Source organism: Chiloscyllium punctatum, chromosome 23 (genome assembly GCF_047496795.1).
Source record: "Chiloscyllium punctatum isolate Juve2018m chromosome 23, sChiPun1.3, whole genome shotgun sequence".
Lineage (NCBI taxonomy): Eukaryota > Metazoa > Chordata > Chondrichthyes > Orectolobiformes > Hemiscylliidae > Chiloscyllium > Chiloscyllium punctatum.
Genome location: NC_092761.1, coordinates 92,622,098 through 92,644,780, shown reverse-complemented (window position 1 = coordinate 92,644,780; position 22,683 = coordinate 92,622,098). Strand labels below are relative to the sequence as shown.

Sequence of the window (22,683 nt, the reverse complement as noted above, 5' to 3'; positions counted from 1 at the left end):
AGCACTGACCCTCCGACAGTGCAGCATTCCCTCAGCACTGACTCTCCGACAGTGCAGCACTCCCTCAGCACTGACCCTCCGACAGTGCAGCATTCCCTCAGCACTGACCCTCCAACAGTGCAGCATTCCCTCAGCACTGACCCTCTGACAGTGCGGCATTCCCTCAGCACTGACCCTCCGACAGTGCAGCATTCCCTCAGCACTGACCCTCCGACAGTGCAGCATTCCCTCAGCACTGACTCTCCGACAGTGCAGCACTCCCTCAGCACTGACCCTCTGACAGTGCGGCATTCCCTCAGCACTGACCCTCCGACAGTGCAGCATTCCCTCAGCACTGACCCTCCGACAGTGCAGCATTCCCTCAGCACTGACTCTCCGACAGTGCAGCACTCCCTCAGCACTGACCCTCCGACAGTGCAGCATTCCCTCAGCACTGACCCTCCAACAGTGCAGCATTCCCTCAGCACTGACCCTCCGACAGTATGGCACTCCCTCAGCACTGACCCTCCAACAGTATGGCACTCCCTCAGCACTGACCCTCCAACTGTACGGCACTCCCTCTCTCCTGACGCTCTGATGTACCCATTATTCGTTGGACTGTGTCAGTAATGTCTCACTGTATGGCTGAGACTGAGAAACTGACTCCCTCTCCAGTGTCTTGTATGACTAACATGTCAGAAGGGTGACATTTGGGATCTTCCTGCCCCTGTTTCCACACCTCCACAACTGATACTGCCACTCAGAACAGAGTTTCTGATTGGTCTCTGCCAGAGGTGACAGTCAGCACCTGGTCTACTGATTCTTCTGTTCATTTAATTGAAGTTGCACTGACTCCCCGAGCAGATGATGTTTCTTGGTGCTTCTGGAGCAGTTTCCCTCCCACACAGTCAGGCGTGTCTCGATACTCACTGAACAGCTTCCTGTTTGAGCAGAGATCACTCATTCCTCACTGACTCATATCTCAGAGAGGTTCATATCAAACTTCTGCTAATGCTGGAGATAGGAATTAAAACAGAAAGTGCTGGAGATACACAGTTGGTTTAGCAGCATCTGTAGAGAGAAAAAGAGCGTTAATGTTTCAAGTCCAATGTTCAGTTCTGAAGAAGAGTTGTACCAGACTGGAAACATTAACTGTTTCTCTCTCTACAGATGCTGCTAGACCTGCTGTGATTCTCCAGCATACCCTGTATTCATTGAGTGACCTTCATGTTAGAAGCCAATGTTTCAGTGACTCAGTGTCACAAACTGACCATTCAGAAAGATGCCAGTCTGCTTTCTAACATGGCCGGATACTCAGGAATCGGTTACAAGCAAATCTAATCGAGATTTCGGTGGTATAAAATATCTTCAGCATTTTATGTTATGATTTTAGATTATTTGTGAATAGTTAATGAAATCCGAGGCAACAAGAGCAAATCCCACATTATTTATTTCAGTGAAGGCAAAATCTACAACTTTACAAAATAACTGCTGCAAATCCATGATAAAGCAACATAAAATATGCGGTAGGAAGTGTGGATGGAAGTCCACTGCCAGCCTGATCAAATTCAGAAAACCGGACACATTAGAGGATAAACACCACCAGGAAAAGGCATCAGACAATTTCAGATCAACTGCTTGTCACACACATGACTGTGAACACATCCCCACATGGTGTCGTCCATTGACTTTCAAGGAGCTGGAACCATATCAGATGGGTGTGTATCAGGAGGTGCTTTAATGGATGGGTGTATAACCAGTGTTGAATATAACTATTCAGCCTATCTGCGTTATTTTTGTACAGAAAATATAATAATTAAATTGTAGATTTAAAGCAGAGATGAGGAGCAATTATTTCACTCAAAGGGTCATGAATCTGTATATTCACTATGAGACTGTGGTGGGTGCGAGGACATTGAGTAAATTTAAGAAGGAGATAAATTTTTAAGCAGTATTGGGTTAAAGAGTTATGGAGAATGGGCACGAAAGTGAAGTCGAGGGTAAGATGAGATCAGCCAATAATTGTATTGAAAGGTGGAAAAGGGTCAAGGGACCGAATGGCCTACTGCTGCTCCTAGTCCTTCTGTTCTAATTGGTGAATGAGTGAGGATCTCTGTTTTTAATGAGATGCCCTAATATCAATGTTTACTCTTCCCAAAATCGTCCAGGATGATTGCTGGGTTTGTTCCTCATCCCTCTTCAGATTTTTTTTTATTCTTTATGGGACCTGACCACAGTCCTGTGTATTTCACTGGCCATTGATCTACTCCGTGTGGAATCGACAGGATAATCTTCACTGACTGTCCGTCTCAATCCTGGCCTGCTCCTGCCTGGGGGGAGTTGGGATCTGGACTGTAGGACTTTGGCGCAAAAACCATTCTCTCCCAGCCAATGGATTTATGGTTTAAACTAAATAGATTGTTTAAATCCACATGTTCCTCAACATTTTAAAAGGCCCCAAAAATACAAAATAACTTTTCAAAGTAAAGCTTAGAAACATACACTCCTATTTCAAATCTAATGCAGACTTTGCTTTTGCATATTTGCTGTGCAGCTGTAATCTTGAATGCCTCACTCTGTCTAAGCATCCTATGATTAGATTAGATTAGATTCTCTACAGTGTGGAAACAAGTCCTTCGGCCCAACAAGTCCACACTGTCCCTCTGAAGAGAAACCCAACCAAACAGAAATTTGAGGGTTCGTACATTAGGTTTACCTTACATGAGGATCAATGTTCGGCACAACATCGTGGGCTGAAGGGCTTGTTCTGTGCTGTACTGTCCTATGTTCTAAACCCATTCCCCTACCCTACATTTACCCCTAACACAGTGGGCAACTTAGCATGGCCAATTCACCTGACCTGCACATCTTTGGATTGTGGGAGGAAACCAGAGCACCCGGAGCAAGCCCACACAGACACGAGGAGAACGTGCAAACTCCATACAGACAGTGGCCGGAGGCGGGAATCAAACCCGGGTCCCTGGCGCTGTGGGGCAGCTGTGCTAACAACTGAGCCAATGTGCCACCATATGATCTCTATGTCCTTGTTTGTTATGATCTGCCTGTACTCATTGCAAAACAAAGCTTTTCACTGTACTTAGGTACATGTGACTATAATAAATCAAATTAAATCCTAAATGCTGGTCGAGATGGATTAATGCTTATACCAGAAGGAAGTACATATGAATCATGGAAAAGAATTAAACACATTGCCCCACTTCAGAAAGCTGCCTCTCAGCCCATGGAACTAAGTCAATAAAGAGCAGACAGTGTTTATAAAGCAATTAAAAACCAGCACTCAATACAGAAAATCAAAATCCCTAACTGGTCTAGAAAATGAAATGCATCTTTATTGCTGAAAAACACACATATCATTAAGAGTATTTTATCTTGTACTCATCAGGTCAGAATCACAAGAATTCCAAATCCCAAAGGGAACAACAATTTATACTGCATCAGGAGAGGGTGCTGAACAGTTGGCAAATTAACTCAGATTGATTGAAACAGTGCCACAGAAAATGCACTAGAGAACGACATTCCCATCCTTTTGTGTAATTGTAAAAAGCTACAATGTCTGAACAAAAAGTCAGATCACTGTGTGTGAATGGATGCAGCTTCCAGCATGTATATATGAGTTACAATGTGACCCTTCGATATGGTTGTTAGCATAATTCTTGGCACACTCCAGACTGTCCAGCAAGTGCTATCCTAATGCAGAATCAGAACTAACTTTGCAGTACCTTTGGTTGGTAAAGGCATTGCCAGTGTTGATTTGCAAGCCAATCAGCATCTTTTCCTCATCAGTATAAATTGGTGTTCCCTTTGGGATTTAGTATTCCTGTAATTCTGTCCTGATGAGTGTAAGGCAAGAAGCTTCAACAGCACCACTCTGTTTTAAGCAAGACTAAAATCAAGCGACTAAAAGCATCTGGGGGAAACTGGAACCAGCACCTGAGCTGCAATTTGGAGTAGAATCATTTCCTCCAAAGGCCACCCTCTCTAACCTCCCCCCACAATCACTGCTCTCCCAGAACTTTACTCCAGTCTCTTGCCAAAGCATTCTATACTCAAAAAATACCGAGTGAATAAATGGAATGAGATATCATTGACAGTGAAACCCAAACAATTTGTTACTCCACAAAATGCTCACAAAAGCTCACTTGTTCATAGTTGATGTTGTGTTAAATGACAACAGTTAACAGGGATAAGACTGTGAGTTGAACCAGTCATTGGAATTGCATTGACCTTATATAGACTCATCAATAACAACCAAAGGTCAGAAAAACATTATCAAATAACAGAAAAGCAGTGAGCAAGGTGGTAGATGTTGCTGCCACGTTCAAAGTCTGTTGTGTCAGTCTCAGGAGAGTGGGTTATATTTTCAGCCGTGGGGAGAGCTGGCTGTATTCACAGCTTCCCCTTCGTGTCCCAAGATCCTGACAAAATAGAGAAGCACAGTGTTACCATTCAGAATTCAATGATAAATGTGAAAGAGTATTTACTGCCTCAACCACACTTTCTCACTGAGGTATAGCCACAGCTTTACACATCTCTTCCTTCACAATCAGCCCATGTTTCTCAACAACAGAGCTCATGCCCTCCCCAGCCAGTTCTCTGTCACAGGGATCATGCTACATCCTCCAAACCAGCAGAGAGATACTGTGCAGGAAGATCAGCCCAGGTCAATCTCTTGTTCTGAAGGGTCATTGGACCCAAAACGTTTCTCTCCACAGACCTGCTGAGGTTCTCCAGCTATGTCTGTGTTTGTTTCAGTCTCTTATTAGCTTGGAAGAAGACACTGCAGTTACCTGGGAACAGTCCTTTCATAACGTTAGAGCCCATTGGCTGTATTCACCTGGCCCATTAATTCAAGGCTTGACTGCTTTCCATAGGAAGTGCTCATTAATTTTGGAAGGGTTTAAATGTTCACTTGATTTCCACATGGAAACATAATTTGGGTCCTCCACTTTGGGAGAAGCAATCCGTTAGCATTGCCCATCAGGCTTCACAGTGACTTTGCTTGTTTCGTGTCTCTATCAGGAACTTATTATTTGGACAGTAATTTGTGATTTGTATTGACTGACCTCACCATCACTAGATGACGGTGTCTCTGGCACAGCCTTTGTGTTCTCACTTATTGGTCAGGTTAGGGAGGAGCAGTTGGTAACACACAGACCATGTGTTCCATACCTGATGCCAGCTAGTTACCAAAACCTGACTTTATTAATCACTATGGCAACTGGTGCTAACACAACCAGTGAAAGAACAACCATCAGTTGATCCCATTGACACGGGGTCTGGGTAAATCCTGCAGCCTTTACCATCAACCGCTTCTCAAATTGGATCAGAATGTTGTGGCAGTGTCTGTGCTAATGGAGTTGGAGGATTTAATTAAAAACAACACTCAAACTATTTGGGATGGAGACAACTTGAGAAGTTCACAGACAATACTGGAAATGATACGCTACACTTTAACAGGACAGCAAGGTAGCTCACTTCTGCCTCACAGCACCAGGGACCCAGGTTTGATTCCACCCAGGTTTATACATTCTCCCAGTGTCTACATGGGTTTCCTCTCACAGTCCAAAGAGATGCAGGTTAGATGAATTGGCCATGGGAAATTGCCCATAATGGCCAGGGGCATGCAGGTTAAACATGGGAAATGCAGGGTTACAGGGAAAGGACGGGGGGTGGGGGATGCTCTTTGGAGGGTCAGTGTAGACTTGGTACGCCAAATGGCTTCCTTCTTCACTGTTGGAATTCTATGACTGTAACAATCTAATTCAAGTGTTTGATTTATAGATTGAAGCTATTCCTGTCCTTACCTGATAAAGGTCATTATGATCATAAGGAACAAGGTTTTGCTTCTCAGACTCTAAGAGAAAAATATAAAAGTGAGAAACATGCACCAGTCTGTGACTGAAACACACTCCAACTTTGCACTTACTGCCATCTTAAAAGGCAATTCTTAAAGATTCTGATGTGTCAGGGACAACTCACTGTCAAATAAACCATGAAATAAACTACCTTTTTCTCAAAGCAACTGTGTTACAGAATGAGTGGAATTTACTTCAGGTTCAACTTGATCAGGAAGTCTGACTGGTGAGGCCTCACATCCCTCAGGAAGGAGGGTCTGGCCTTGAGGAGACCACTGAATACAGACAGGCATGTATGCGGCACAGACTAAATTCCTATTCCTGACCAGTTTGGGACAGGTAAGTGGGTGAGCTAATCAAGATGGTTAAAAAGAACTTGATGGGGCAGGGAGAAGAGAGAGAGAGAGAGAGAGAGAGAGAGAGAGAGATCACTCAGGGGTGATGTCAGGAAGCACTACTCCACACAAAGGGCATGAATCAGAAATTCTGGCCCATGTGCTGGGTGAGGGGTAACTGGGGTTTGGGAGACTGAGATGGATACCTTTATGCTGAGTAAGCAAATTGAGGGGATGGAGCAAATGGGGTGAATGGATTGAATTAGCTTTAATGTTACATGTACTCACATGGGTACAGTGGGAAGTTTATAAGTCGCCACTTACGGTACTGAGGTACAAAGCAGAAAAATAAGGAAAACAAAGTTATTAAGTTAAACATTACAGCCCTTCTTATTAATAAGTGGAAAAACAAAGAAACAACCACAGTCTGCAAGTGCCTGGCCATGCTGGACTCACACTGACCAGGCTGGACTCACACTGGCCAGGCTGGACTCACACTGACCAGGCTGGACTCACACTGACCATACTGGACTCACACTGACCATACTGGGCTCACACTGACCATACTGGGCTCACACTGGCCGTGCTGGGCTCACACTGGCCGTGCTGGGCTCACACTGACCATACTGGGCTCACACTGGCCGTGCTGGGCTCACACTGGCCGTGCTGGGCTCACACTGGCCGTGCTGGGCTCACACTGGCCGTGCTGGGCTCACACTGACCATACTGGGCTCACACTGGCCGTGCTGGGCTCACACTGACCAGGCGGGGCTCACACTGACCATACTGGGCTCACACTGACCATACTGGGCTCACACTGGCCGTGCTGGGCTCACACTGGCCATACTGGGCTCACACTGACCAGGCTGGACTCACACTGACCAGGCTGGACTCACACTGACCAGGCTGGAATCACACTGGGCTCACACTGACCAGGCTGGACTCACACTGGGCTCACACTGGCCGTGCTGGGCTCACACTGGCCATACTGGGCTCACACTGGCCATACTGGGCTCACACTGGCCATACTGGGTTCACACTGGCCAAACTGGGCTCACACTGGCCAAACTGGGCTCACACTGACCGTGCTGGGCTCACACAGGGCTCACACTGACCGTGCTGGACTCACACTGACCATACTGGGCTCACACTGACCATACTGGGCTCACACTGGCCGTGCTGGGCTCACACTGGCCGTGCTGGGCTCACACTGGCCAGGCTGGGCTCACACTGACTGTGCTGGGCTCACACTGGCTGTGCTGGGCTCACACTGGCCGTGCTGGGCTCACACTGGCCAGGCTGGGCTCACACTGACTGTGCTGGGCTCACACTGGCCATACTGGGCTCACACTGGGCTCACACTGACCATGCTGGGCTCACACTGGCCATACTGGGCTCACACTGACCACGCTGGACTCACACTGACCAGGCTGGACTCACACTGACCAGGCTGGACTCACACTGGGCTCACACTGACCAGGCTGGACTCACACTGACCAGGCTGGACTCACACTGACCAGGCTGGACTCACACTGGGCTCACACTGACCGTGCTGGACTCACACTGGCCGTGCTGGACTCACACTGGCCGTGCCGGGCTCACACTGACCGTGCCGGGCTCACACTGGCCATACTGGGCTCACACTGGCCGTGCTGGACTCACACTGGCCGTGCCGGGCTCACACTGACCGTGCTGGACTCACACTGGCCGTGCTGGACTCACACTGACCGTGCTGGACTCACACTGGCCGTGCTGGACTCACACTGGCCGTGCTGGACTCACACTGGCCGTGCTGGACTCACACTGGGCTCATACTGACCATACTGGGCTCATACTGGGCTCACACTGACCATACTGGGCTCACACTGGCCGTGCTGGGCTCACACTGGGCTCACACTGACCATACTGGGCTCATACTGGGCTCACACTGACCATACTGGGCTCACACTGGCCGTGCTGGGCTCACACTGGCCGTGCTGGGCTCACACTGGCCGTGCTGGACTCACACTGACCATACTGAGCTCACACTGACCGTGCTGGGCTCACACTGGCCGTTCTGGACTCACACTGGCCGTGCTGGACTCACACTGGCCATACTGGGCTCACACTGACCATACTGGGCTCAGACTGACCATACTGGGCTCACACTGGCCGTGCTGGGCTCACACTGGCCGTGCTGGGCTCACACTGGCCGTGCTGGGCTCACACTGACCATACTGGGCTCACACTGACCTTGCCGGGCTCACACTGACCATGCTGGGCTCACACTGGCCGTGCTGGACTCACACTGGGCTCACACTGACCATACTGGGCTCACACTGACCATACTGGACTCACACTGACCGTGCTGGGCTCACACTGACCGTGCTGGACTCACACTGACCGTGCTGGGCTCACACTGACCATACTGGACTCACACTGGCCATACTGGGCTCACACTGGCCATACTGGGCTCACACTGGCCGTACTGGGCTCACACTGGCCGTGCTGGGCTCACACTGGCCGTGCTGGACTCACACTGGCCGTGCTGGACTCACACTGGGCTCACACTGACCATACTGGGCTCATACTGGGCTCACACTGACCATACTGGGCTCACACTGGCCGTGCTGGACTCACACTGGCCGTGCTGGACTCACACTGGCCAGGCTAGACTCACACTGGGCTCACACTGACCATGCTGGACTCACACTGACCATGCTGGACTCACACTGACCATGCTGGACTCACACTCCTCACAAGGGTTTGACCTCTCCCACCACTGCCCCCAGCTGCCTGCTCTCAAATGGATTTGTGATAACAATCTGACATCACCTAAATGAATGATCCGACAGGGTTGAGGGGCTGAATGGCTTCCTGCTGCTACTGTGCAATGGAAGGGTTGACTGAAAAATAAAATCATCCAATTGACAAACAATTTTTTCTTAAAAAAGCTAGAATCTGATGATTTCTTGCAGTCCACCAGATTTCTCATTGCTGAAATCAAATTGCTGACAGCTATAGACCAAGCAGCCAAATGGAAAACCAGCTGGTTTTAAATCGTTGAAAAGTGCTCACGGTTTAGCTTTTCAGGGTTAACAAGGTGGTCAAAATATTGAGGTATAAAAACTTCATCACGTTCCTAATTATTTCAACCAAGAGAAAGAGAGAGTGACTTGCAATTGTTGAGGTTAACTTCCTTTTAATTCCCTAAGGATTTGAAACAGGAATGACAACCAGAACAGGTTGCTAGGCATCAATACAAGTAACGTACCCACCTCTAATCTCACCAAAGCCATTGCTTGGCTGTTTTCCCAAAATCACTTGACTCTGTATTCAGCAGATGGCTCACAGCTAAATGTTCATTAATAAAGCCTTGTCTACTCCAGAAAGTTTGTCACATAAATGTGTATCCAAACACGAGTTCAAATGGGCTAAACAGCCTGCTGATCTTATGTAAGAGGTTTGAGGGGCTTCATGGCCTTATCTTGTTCCTGTGTCATCGTCTCCAGAAGGTTAAATGGCCACCTTCTGTATATGTGTAACAGTCTTATGAGGAGCTGAATGGCCTCTTCCTGTTCCTATGTTCCAGGTTCAATGGACAGAATGGCTTCTGGTTCCTGTTTGCTTTGTAAAGGTGGGATCGAGGTGTGGGTGGGTGTAGGTGTGGGTGCGTGTTGGGAGAGGCGCGTGGGTGGGGGGGTTTGTGTGATGTTGGATTCTGTCCAATTGAGAGAATCTGGATTCTGTTGCCCACTGTGCAGTTTTGTTAATCCCAGTGTGATGGGAGGGAGTTACTGAGGTTTCACTCAGTAATGCAGCCATTCCTGATCACCATGAACAGACTCTTTGGGGAAGATAATCAGATCTGTGTCTGAGTGGGTTCTTGTCACTATGGATACAAGAGTCAATGTCTTCAGTACAGGATTGAGGGAAATTAGAATAATTGATAACAAGATCGTACCATTGGAAACTTTGTCCTTGTTGGAAGAAACCACACAGTAAACAGCCAGAGCGATCAAGATGGTGGCAATGATGTCCCCAACCACAATCCCTGAGATGGTACCGGGCTCCAACTCCACACAGTTCCTACAAACTGAAATCAGAAACAGGTAACACATATCAACCTTACTCCTCTGTTTAGTTTTGTCTGGGGGAGTAATCAGTTCCAGGATTCAGACAATTCTCTCTAACTATTTAATTCCCAAATCTGTTCGAAACTGGGGCTTGGACCTTCACAACAGGAGCCTCTCCCTCCTCACAGAAATGGCAGTTCCCACACCCACCACCCCCTCCCCAACCCAAACCCCTTTTATCGGGGCAGATTACACTTCACAGAGGAAGCTGTTTCAGCTTGTGTCTGAAATAGGGAAGTTGGGTGTGAAAGGAGATCAAGTCAGAATGTTCTGGAATCATTTTGATAGCCAGGGTATGACTTGAAGAGGTGAGGTATCCTATTGGATATGGTCCTGGGTCAGCTTTGGGATTGTTATAAATCAGCACAAATGTGTGTAGACAGTGCACAGTATCAGGATAGCGTGGTTCAGTGAAACTGTTCAACACAACTTTGACAAGTGGCAAAAGGAACTGTCAAGGCATCTAAATATTTGGAACATACTTTATAAAATGTTTATAAAATGTTTATGATTGCTGTTTCATTCCTTTGACATTACAGAGAGGATTATTTGGTGAGTGTTGTGACTGATCTCACAACCTTCCATTATCCATAGGATGCCGACCATTTCACAGTTTGATTGACATTTCCACTTAGGAAAGTCTATAACTTTATGGGCAGCATGGTGGCTCAGTGGTTAGCACTGCTGCTTCACAGCACCAGGAACCCAGGTTTGATCGCACCCTCTGGTAACTGTGTGGAGTTTGCACGTTCTCCCCATGTCTGCGTGGGTTTCCTCCCACAACCCAAAGATATACAGGTTGTGAGGTGGCCATGCTAAGTTGCCCATAATGTAGGTTATTAGTCAGGGGTAAATATAGGGTAGGGGAATGGGTCTGGGTGGGTTACTCTTTGGAAGGTCGGTGTGGACTTGTTGGACTGAAGGGCCCGTTTCGATACTATAGGCATTCCAATTCTAATTATAAATTCCAAATGTTGGAGAAACTCAGCAGGTCTGGCAGCATCTGTGGAAAGAGAAAGAATTAAGGTTTTGTGGCTGGTATGACTCTTCACAGAATCAGATTTGAAACATTAGTTTTGTTTCTCTCACCGTAGATGTTGCCAGACCTGTGGAGTTTCTCCAACACTTTCTGTGTTTGTTCCAGATTTCCAACATCTGCAGCAATTTGCTTTTATATAAATTCCAAAAATTGTTTTTGTAAGAGATTAGGCAGTCAAACTATATTGTTGTAATTAAGAATTATGCGGGTGAAGAAGGGTAAATGTTGTGAATAGGTTGCCATAAATTAATGCTTTTTTAATGAAGACTGCCATAGACATTTGGAACTTCAGCATTGGTTATTTGCAGTCTTCCCAGGGTGGGTAATGCTGAGTTGGTGTAATCAGTGTAAATGTGATAGGTGGGTGGGTGAGTGGGTAAATGGGCTGTTCTGAGGAGGTATTGGGGCTGTAATGGTGCATGGAGGCTTTGAGGGGCTACAGGGGAGTGGGGCACAAGGTAATTGGCATCAATGGGTCCCAGAGAATGTGTGGGAGGGTAGCGTGTGTGGGAGGGGTGACTGATTGCCAGTTAATAATTAAAGTGAAGTACAGTGGTGGAGTCTGCAGACACTTTCCATTCAGCTGAGACCCACACATGGCAGCCTCCCCCTTTCATTCAGCAACCCCCACACCCCACAACTAAAACCCCAACTCTTCTGGGGCCTCTCCTACCCTCCAGCCAATGGTGTGTGGAGTCAGGAACTCCTTCATTCTGGGCAATGGTCTCCAAGTGTGGTGATGTAGTCAGTGTGACACAGTGATAAAACAGCACCCCTCACACCTCTTCAAAACACTGCTCAGAAAAAACAACACACAACTTACGTCTGACAAACACAAAAGCGGAAGAACTTCCATGATCATCTGCACAGCTGTATTCTCCGGTATCACTGTCTGACAGCGTCGAGAGTCTGACACTGCCATCGTCCGTCACCTGATCGTATACTAACCCATCCTTTCGCCAGTCTTTACCATGTGCACATTTCAAAGTAATTCCATTTGTCTGCTCCTCGATCACTGGGAAACAAAGCACAGCTCCTGAGCAACACAGAGATCCTGAATCTCAGTTGAAGGTTCAGGTTAAATGTGAGGAGGAGGAAAGGTTAAGAACAGAAAGAAAAGGAGGGAACCTTGATGCTTTGCTGTCATTTGGCATTGATTATGGCACTTGTCAAGCTCCTCTGAGGCTGGGAGTTCAAACCCTGAGTCATAGAACATTACAACGCAGTACAGGCCCTTCAGCCCTCCATGTTGCACCGACCTGTCATACCAATCTGAAGCCCATCTAACCTACACTATTCCATGTACGTGCATATGCTTGTCCAATGACAACTTAAATGGACTTAAAGTTGGCGAATCTACTACCGTTGCAGGCAAAGCATTCCATACCCTTACTACTCTCTGAGTAAAGAAACTACCTCTGACATCTGTCTTATACCTATCTCCCTTTACTTTAAAGTTGTGTCCCCTCGTGTTTGCTGTCACCATACTTGGAAAAGGCTCTCCCTGTCCACCCTATCTAACCCTCTGATTATCTTATATGTCTCTATTAAGTCACCTCTCAACCTTCTTCTCTCCAACAAAAACAGCCTCAAGTCCCTCAGCCTTTCATCGTAAGACCTTCCCTCCATACCAGGCAAACATCCTAGTAAATCTCCTCTGCACCCTTTCCAAAGCTTCCATATCCTTCTTATAATGCAGTGACCAGAACTGTACACAATACTCCAAGTGCGGCCACACTAGAGTTTTGTACAGCTGTAGCATAACCTCATGGTTCCAGAACTTGATCCCTCTGTTAATAAAAGCTGAAACACTGTATGCCTTCTTAACAATCCTGTTAACCTGGGTGGCAACTTTCAGGGATCTGTGTATGTGGACCCCGAGATCTCTTTGCTCATCTACACTACCAAGAATCTTACCATTAGCCCAGTACTTTGCATTCCAGTTACTCCAACCAAAGTGAATCACCTCACACTTGTCCACATTAAACTCCATTTGCCACCTCAGCCCAGCTTATCTATGTCTCTCTGTAACCTACAACATCTTTCGTCACTATCCACAACTCCACCGACCTTAGTGTTATACGCAAATTTACTAACCCACCCTTCTACGCCCTTATCCAAGTCGTTTATAAAAATGACAAACAGCAGTGGACCCAACACCAACCCTTGTGGTACACCACTGGTAACTGGACTCCAGGATGAACATTTCCCATCAACCACCACCCTCTGTCTTCTTTCAGCAAGCCAATTACTGATCCAAACTGCGATATCTCCCACAATCCCATTCCTCCACATTTTGTACAATAGCCTACTGTGGGGAACCTTATCAAACACGTTGCTGAAATCCATATACACCAGATCAACCGGTTTACTCTCATCTACCTGTTTGGTCACCTTCTCAAAGAACTCAACAAGGTTTGTGAGGCACGAGCTACCCTTCACAAAACCGTGCTGACTATCCCTAATCAAATTATTCTTTTCTAGATGATTATAAATCCTACCTCTTATAACCTTTCCCAACACTTTACCAACAACTGAAGTAAGGCTTACTGCTCTATAATTACCAGGATTGTCTCTACTCCCCTTCTTCAACAGGGGAACCACATTTGCTATCCTCCAGTCTTCTAATGATTTAAAGATCAATGCCAAAGGCTCGGCAATCTCCTCTCTGGATTCCCAGAGGATTCTAGGATAAATCCCATCCGGCCCAGGGGACTTATCTATTTTCACACTCTGCAGTATTTCTAATACCTCCTCCTTGTGAACTTCAATCACACCTAGTCTAGTAGCCTGTATCTCAGTAATCTCCTCGACAACATTGTCGTTTTCTAGAGTGAATACCGTTGAAAAATATTCATTTAGTGCTTCCCCTATCTCCTCTGACTCTACACACAAGTTCCCACTACTATCCTTGATTGGCCCTAATCTTACTCTCATTATTCCTTTATTCCTTTAATACCTATAGAAAGCCTTAGGGTTTACTCTGATCCTATCCGCCAACAACTTTTCATATCTCCTCCTGGTTCTTCTGAGCTCTCTCTTTAGGTCTTTCCTGGCTACCTTGTATTCCTCAAGCGCCCTAACTGAGCCTTCACATCTCATCCTAACATAAGCCTTCTTCTTCCTCTTGATCAGAGATTCCCCTTCCTTCGTAAACCACGACTCCTGTGCCCTACAGCTTCCTCCCTGCCTGACAGGTACATACTTATCTAGGACACACAGGAGCTTTTCCTTGAATAACTCCACATTTCTAATGTGCCTATCCCCTTCAGTTTCCTTCCCCATCCTATGCTTCCAAAATCTTGCCTAATCACATCGTAATTGTCTTTTCCCTAGCCGTAACTCTTGCCCAGTGGTATACACCTATCCCTTTCCATCACTAAAGTAAACATAACAGAATTGTGATCGCTATCACCAAAGTGCTCACCTACTTCCAAGTCTAACACCTGGCCGGGCTCATTACCCAGTACCAAATCTAATGTGGCTTCGTCCCTTGTAGGCCTGTCTACATACTGTGTCAGGAAGCCCTCCTGCACACACTGGACAAAAACTGACCCATCTATAGTACTCATACTATAGTGCTCCCAGTCAATATTTGGAAAGTTGAAGTCCCCCATGACAACTACCCTGTCTCTCTCACTCCTATCGAGAATCATCTTTGCTGTCCTTTCCTCTACATCTCTGGAACTATTTGGAGGCCTATAGAAAACTCCCAACAGGGTGACCTCTCCTTTCCTGTTTCTAACTTCAGCCCATACTACCTCAGTTGATGAGTCCCCAAACATCCTTTCCGCAACTGTAATACTGTCCTTGACCAACAATGCCACACCTCCCCCTTTTACCATCTTCTCTGTTCTTCCTGAAACATCTAAATCCTGGAACCTGCAACAACCATTCCTCTCCCTGCTCTAATCATGTCTCCAAAAATGGATACAACATCGAAGTCCCAGGTACCAACCCATGCTGCAAGTTCACCCACCTTATTCCGGATGCTCCTTGCATTGAAGTAGACACACTTCAAACCAACCTCTTGCTTGCCGGTGCCATCTTGCATCCCTGAAACTTGATTTCGGACCTCCTTATTCTCAACCTTTTCTATACTCGAACTACAATTTTGGTTCCCATCCCCCTGCTGGATTAGTTTAAACCCACCCCAATAGACTTAGCAAATTTCCCCCCCAGGGTATTAGTACTCCTCTGATTCAGATGAAGACCATCCTGCTTGTAGAGGTCCCACCTACCCCAGAAAGAGCCCAATTATCCAAGAATCCAAAACCCTCCCTCCTGCACCATCCCTGTAGCCACATGTTCAACTCCTCTCTCTCCTTATTCCTTGCCTCACTAGCACGTGGCACGGGCAACAAACCAGAGACAACAACTCCGTTCGTCCTAGCTCTAAGCTTCCATCCTAGCTCCCTGAATTTCTGCTTTAAATCCCTATCTCTCTCTTCCTACCTATGTCGTTGGTGCCAATGTGGACCACGACTTGGGGCTGCTCCCCCTCCCCCTCAAGGATCCTGAAAACATGATCCGAGACATCATGGACCCTGTCACCTGGGAGGCAACACACCAACCATGAGTGTCTCTCATTCCCACAGAACCTCCTATCAATCCCCCTAACTATGGAGTCCCCAATGACTACTGTTCTGCTCCTCTTCCCCTTTCCCTTCTGAGCAGCAGGGACAGACTCTGTGCCAGAGCCGTGTACCCCATTGTTTTCCCCTGGTAAGTCGTCCCCCCAACAGTATCCAAAACAGTATACTTATTGTTGAGGGGAATGGCCACAGGGGATCCCTGCACTGCCTGCTGGTTCCCTTTCTGTCCCCTGACTGTAACCCATCTGCCTTTTTCTTGTACCTTAGGAGTGACTACCTCCCTGTAACTCCTCTCAATAACCCCCTCTGCCTCCCGAATGATCCGAAGTTCATCCAGCTCCAACTCCAGTTCCCTAGTGCAGTTTTCGAGGAGCTGGAGTTGGATGCACTTCCCGCAGATACAGACAGCAGGGACACTAGTGGTGACCCTCACCTCCCACATTCTGCAGGAGGAACATTCAACTGTCCTAACCTCCATTCCCAATTTTCTAAATTCCCAAAGAGACTGTGAAAAAATAAGGAATAAAAATAAACTCGTTACCTTACCGATCTGGCGCACAGGTCCTTTGTTTTGGTTTTGAGTCAGGACACATTGAGAATTTATTTCATGAAATCTACAGAGGTGATGATGGAATAACCAGGGAAGCTGCTGAAATTATTGTTAATGTCCCACTGCTTCCCCAAATCCCTGGGCCCTGCCTGCATTACTCAGACTAACTGATAGGACTAACTGATATCAGACTAACTGATAACCACCTTTACATCCTAGAATTTTCAAAAGGAAATTCAAACGTCCAGGGAGGTTGGGGGGAATTTAAACTCAGCTTTTTAAAAAAATATTCATGTATGGGACACGGTGTGGCTGACTGGGGGGTTGGGGGGGGGAGGTGTTGGGGGGCGGTGGAGGTGGGGAGGTGGCAGTTCAGTGATGGACAGGCAAAGTACAGCAAAATTAAACAATAGTTAATGGCCAGACTTCCTCATCTATATCCAAACCTTCAGATTTCACATTTCATCAACTTTTCAAATCCTGACACAAAATAAAAATGGCAAAAATAGCGAAAGGTTGCTTACCAAGTGATCCTTGAGAAACCCCTGGATTAAAAAGAAAAAAAAAATCAGGCATTAGATTTGCAAATGCTTTTAGTTGAGGTTTAAATTTTAAAAAAGTAAGTGACCTCTGATGACTGTTTATAGATGTGCTGATGGAATGATAAAGTCAGGAGAGATTTCAACTTTCACAGAATCTCAGCAGGAGCCAATTCCCACACCTTCTGCCCAATGTGACAGCTCCTTGGTAAGGTTCTCACAATCAAAACTGCTGCTTTCTCTGCTTTTTCACTTCTTATTCAGCAATGTTAAAGTGAACGTTAAGAAGTCTTTATAAACTGCACTATTCTGTGATAAATCTCCATGAGGTTGGGCTGAGGTTTAGGAAAGAAGCAAAGGATCATGCTTGAGTAAAAAAAAATCTCTCCACTAAAGACTAAATCATCACCTGGGCTGAAATATTATTGGTTAAAAAAACACTAAAAGCAATTGTGATAAACTAATCACATTTTTTATTCGACAATGTTTTAGAAGCTGGCACTCTAAATTTGATACAAGTTTATTAGATGCTCTGCTAGAAATCTTGGTCATATTTGTTGTTCATTATCAATTAGATAATCTTCCAGTATTTATCCATCCAACGTCATTATTGCATTGTGTGAATCTGGCAGCAAAACAATGAAAGGTTTATTCACAAAGAGACACCCCAGTAATACAACTGACAACAAAATGCCCGTATGGAGCATGCAGAATTCAGTGATGAATTAATTTTAAATCCTCTGCAATCCAGTAGTCATTGAGTGAGCAGATGCAATGGTCTGAAGCACAAACTCAAAAAGGGCCTCTACTTCAGTCACTGAAGATTATCTGATGTCTGTTCTTGTCTTGATAAAAATACACCAGCAACCATGGCCAACACAACACTATTCCTTCCCCAAACCAAAAATAAGGAACAGGCAGAAAATACAACTGCTGTAAATATTATCTCCATTTCATTAAAGACAATTACAATTAATACATATCAAACACAACCACTCTCAAAGGTCAGTGGTTTACAGCATCCACCCATCTACAGACATGACCCACGAACAATTACTGAGCGTCACTTCCCCCACGTGGGTACAGCATTGAAAAGGAATGGCTGAACAAAGCTTAATCTGAGCATGTATACACCACAACAGAGTCACAACAAGACACAACCATTAGGAAATGGCACAGACTGGCTGCTAGAAATTCAAATACCTTTGCAAACAAAGAACAGGTCACCCTGTTGGAGACAGTGACAAAGGGCTGAATGTTTCTCAGGGGAAAGGACTGCAACTTGCTGCAGTTACCATCCATGATTGAGCAAAACCCTGGAGGGCTTCTCACCTCCAATCACACGAACCAATCAAACTGACTTTTCAATACAATTTATTTAGCTAAATCTTAGATGAAAATATTTGAAGAAAAACAATTCTTAAACCCCAACATAATCCAGGAAATTCATTTGGAATTTCTAGAGAATCTAGTTCAATCCTGGATAAATGCAAAATCCTGCTAATGCTTGAAATCAGAAAATAGGAAGTGCTGGAGAAGCTCAGTGGACCTAGGAACATCCGTGAGAGAAACAGTCTTATATGACTCGACTTTGGGGAATCTTTGTAACTGCTTCGGTCCAATTTCCATCATACTGCCCCTCAGCTTCACTCCCATTCACTGAGGGCCGCCTCTTAGCCACAGAGTCCCCAAATCTAGAATTCTGAAGTTTGTTAAGTCAGAGACTGATGGTAGTTGCTGAAACAGCTGACCCTGCAGAGTGGAGTTTCACAGAATTCACACTGAAATGATGTTTCCACCGATCTCCCGGATGCAGTCTTGCGTTTTTGCTTCGAACACTGACGGCACACTTTCTTACGGCCCTGAATTTTCACCAGATTGTGTACACTCGGATTACAGAAGGTCACTTGGTATCTGGTGTCTGACGATGAAGACAATCTGCCTTTCCTACTGGCTCCTGCTGAATAATCACCTCGCAACAATTTGGCAAGGCTTGTTCTAAAGTTGAGGTGATCGTAGCGACTTGGAAGCGGAGGGTCATGAGATGACTTTTTGAAAATCAGCCAAGCATTCACGATGGTGATGTTCATTAAATACCACAAAACACACCTCCACCATTTTTTCGAAGGACGGCCCACCGGGTAGTAGCTTCTCATTTGATCAGAAAGGTCAACACCTCCCATATATTTATTGTACTCAACGACAGCTTGAGGTTTGACTGTCCCAGCAGACTCAACCATTGTGGCACTTTGATTTGTTGAGAGTGTTGCTACTTGTCTTTTGTCTTTCCAAATGGTTAATAATAGAGAGCCTTTCTGAAAGAAGCAGGTAGCTCCCTGTTTGGTTAGTTGGATTTTCCTGGCCACTGAGGGTAGTCCTTTGCGGTTCAGGTGAATGGTGGAACATGCTCTCGTGTCATGGAGCTGTAGATATTGCAGGAGGGCAGGGCTGCTGAAAAACCGATCAAAATAAATGTGGTGATTGCGGTGAAGATACGGTTGGCACAGGTCAGTCACCACGTCATAGCCCAGGCTGTGCCCTGATGCCACCCGCCGCCGTCCAGTGTAGATGTCAAAGTTCAGGCAGTAACCACTTGCTGCCTCACACAACATCCAGACTTTCAGGCCCCACTTTGTCGGCTTGGCAGGAGAATACTGTTTGAAATACAGCCTCCCTTTGTAAGCGACCATCCCCTCGTCCGCGCTGAGCTCACGGCTCGGCAGGTAACTTTGGCCAAAGTGGCTGCGCACTGTCTCCATCAGAGTTCGCACTTTGAATATCGGGTCGTGGTTGGGGTGGGATTTCTCGAGTGCCCCCATGTTGTCTCGTAAATGCAGATATCGGTTCACTTTCCAAAACCTATCCCTGGACATAGCCGAGGAAATCCAGGGGCAGCGCAGGGCAGTGTCCTGGCTCCAATACAAGGAGATGCGAGGCAGCTGCTTGATGCCCATCATTATGTTGATAGCCAGGAAAGCTTTGATTTCACGGGAATCAGTGGGAATCCAGGAGGAATCCTGTTTACCATCTCGGGCCTGGCATTGAACTGCGTAACGGTTGGTCTCCTGGGCGATGGTATCAAACACACTGTCAGGCCAGAGTAAAGTGAAGTAATCGAGGGGATCAGCTGTGCTGGCAAGTTGATGCTGAGGACCTATCCTCTCTGTGAAGGTTGGGACCTGAATCTTTGTAACTGCTTCGGTCCAATTTCCATCGTACTGCCCCTCAGCTTCACTCTCATTCACTGAGGGCTGCCTCTTAGCCACAGAGTCCCCAAGTACATCCTCATCGCTCTCAGATCCCATTGGGATGCAACTGGGCACCTGCAAAACCTTCCCCAAGCCCCAAAACGTCTCCTTCACTGAGTCAATAACAATGTGCTGTGGAAAACAAGAATGTACAATCGAATGTTAGCTGTACCTTTTCAATATCCCCACATTCCTCCTTTGACTAGTGATAAGCTTAAATATTTTTTATGGAATCACTTTTTTGTTGGGAGTTGGTGGCACCCAATCCCAGATTCCACATGGAAAAAATCCACACGTCACTATCTGGAAAATGTCAATTGTTTCTACGTGACATTGTCCAGTTGAATCTGCTGGAAGCTGGCAGGGAGGAGGAAGATGGAGACTTCAAACCTTCTCTCTGGCCGTCTCTTGCCCCCCCTCAAGGATGCCCATGGAGCCTGTTCTTTAGCCCGGGCTATCATACCCTCTCTACCCACTCTCCTTTCAGCCTTTATAGCTTCCAATCCTTCCTGTCCAGTTTTCAAATTACCACAAACTGGTAAGACCCAAAATCTTTTCCTTCCCCATTAGGGGCTGACAAAAATTGTTCAATTTTACTCAAGATTCCACAGATGCCCCACATCCCACTGGCCCAAGTGAACAGGAAATGGAGTGGGATTGTGTGGGAATGGGATTGCAGGAGCAATGGGCTCAGTCAGGGGATGGTACTGCATCAGGACTGGGGACTGGGGAGTGGGGTGGGGGTAGGGGCTGAGGGTGAGGGTAGTGGGGATGGAGGTGGGGGGGGGGGGTGCTTAGCCCGGTGTCAGTGACACCCCGACAGCAGTTTCAATTTCCCCCTTTGCAGAAACATCTTCAGTTCCACCTCCACCTGGTGTGTGTGGGCGGGCACCAGGCGGGCGGCCGGCCGGCTTCAGGAGCGCGCACAGGCTCGGGGACGCGGCCGGAGCCGAAGTGCGCGCGGTGGGGCGGCATGGGGCGCGTGCGTGGGGAAAGGGTTAGGAGTTTGGGGCCGAGCTGGCTCAGTCCCTGAAGTGAAACTCCTGAAAACTTGAGAAGGATTTTAATTCCTGTTCTTTTATATTATTTAAACTTTAAAAGCGCTGGATGTAACCAACATCCAGAACCTCAACCTGGGCCAGTAACCTTCTCAAAACTCGCTAACTGTAAAACAGTTGGGAACAACTTTAACCCCTTTTCCAATTTGGAAAGTGATGGATTTATCATTTTCAGAATTTCATGCAGACTTTAATCAAGTCCTTGCTTTAATTTAGTATAAAATATTACTATTGAACGTGGTTTGCAGCCTGTGTCTGGGATGGACAGTAACTGGGAGCTGCTGAATTTACAGCATTAATGCCCAACAAGGATTAGATTTTCCAGCAAATTGTTTCATTTGTTTCTCAAAGTTGAGAACCGTCATTTCCCTTGGATTGAAATTGTCTCTAATGTTAAATCCCAGGCTGCAGAGTATTCCGGGGTCCAACACTCGGGATCTAACCCCAATCTCCAACTCCAGGCGTTCTTTGTAGAAAATGTTTATCGCTGTTCATCAAACAAAATGTTAGAGATACAAATGCGGGACTTTGCAAACCCTGCAGCGCCTGGGTTTAGTTGCTACAAAGTGGCGGTATTTGGAAAGGTTTCTTTAATCCCATTCGGAATTTATACTATTAATTCGGCCCCTCGCCTATTTCATTCTAACCATTTCAGGGCAGAATGGACTCCGACGTATTTTGCTAAATAATTAAAAATTGTAACTTTTCGGGTGTTATTTTCCTCAGCGCTATCGCTACTGTACTGAAGCCAATAACACTAAAGAAACGGCGCAATTTGGCACATTTTAACGAAAGAATGTAAAGACCATCGCTGAGAGATATTTGACTTACCGAATAACTGCAGAGCCACAGCTGTGACCGTTATCAGGAGAATGTGACACTTCATCTTCGGAACCCTTTTGGGGGAAATTTAAAATAAAAAATGTTAGTTTATTTTATTTTTCAAAAGCTGAGACTATCTTCAATTGAGGAAGGCAGGTGAATTTTGGTTAAAAAAACAGACTGACGCGATTTTTCCGCTGAGTTCAGAAAGAGCTCTGAGACAGAGAAACAGGAAAAAGCGGTTACAATAATTCTCATCTCTCCATCCAACGTCACGGCCCCACTCAGAACCGCAGGTTGTTTCTCTGGAGATACAGGGCTCTGTTTAAACCCCCACAAACTACATTTTTAATCTACAAGGAGTTGAAATAAAGTGTAAAGGCTTACCAACAAAAAACAGAAATAGCTGGAGAAACTCTGCAGGTCTGGCAGCATCCGTGCAGAGAAACAGTGACCCCCTCTTCATTCTCATAAACATTAACTCTGCTTTCTTCCCGCAGATGCTGCTGGACCTGCTGAGTTTCTCC

At 46.3% G+C, this 22,683-nt stretch overlaps 1 protein-coding gene across 1 annotated transcript; it reads right to left on the bottom strand.

Annotated features, from left to right (window-relative positions):
- Positions 1–1,425: 1,425 nt before the first annotated feature.
- Positions 1,426–22,399, bottom strand: LOC140494268 (T-cell surface glycoprotein CD3 delta chain-like). The gene is made up of 7 exons (XM_072593538.1): positions 22,342–22,399; positions 22,166–22,230; positions 17,014–17,034; positions 12,168–12,359; positions 10,134–10,265; positions 5,805–5,854; positions 1,426–4,415 (listed from the first exon to the last, which is right to left on the bottom strand). The coding sequence occupies exons 2-7, from the start codon at positions 22,218–22,220 to the stop codon at positions 4,353–4,355; spliced, it is 513 nt and encodes a 170-aa protein (XP_072449639.1). The 5' UTR covers positions 22,221–22,230; positions 22,342–22,399; the 3' UTR covers positions 1,426–4,352.
- Positions 22,400–22,683: the final 284 nt, after the last annotated feature.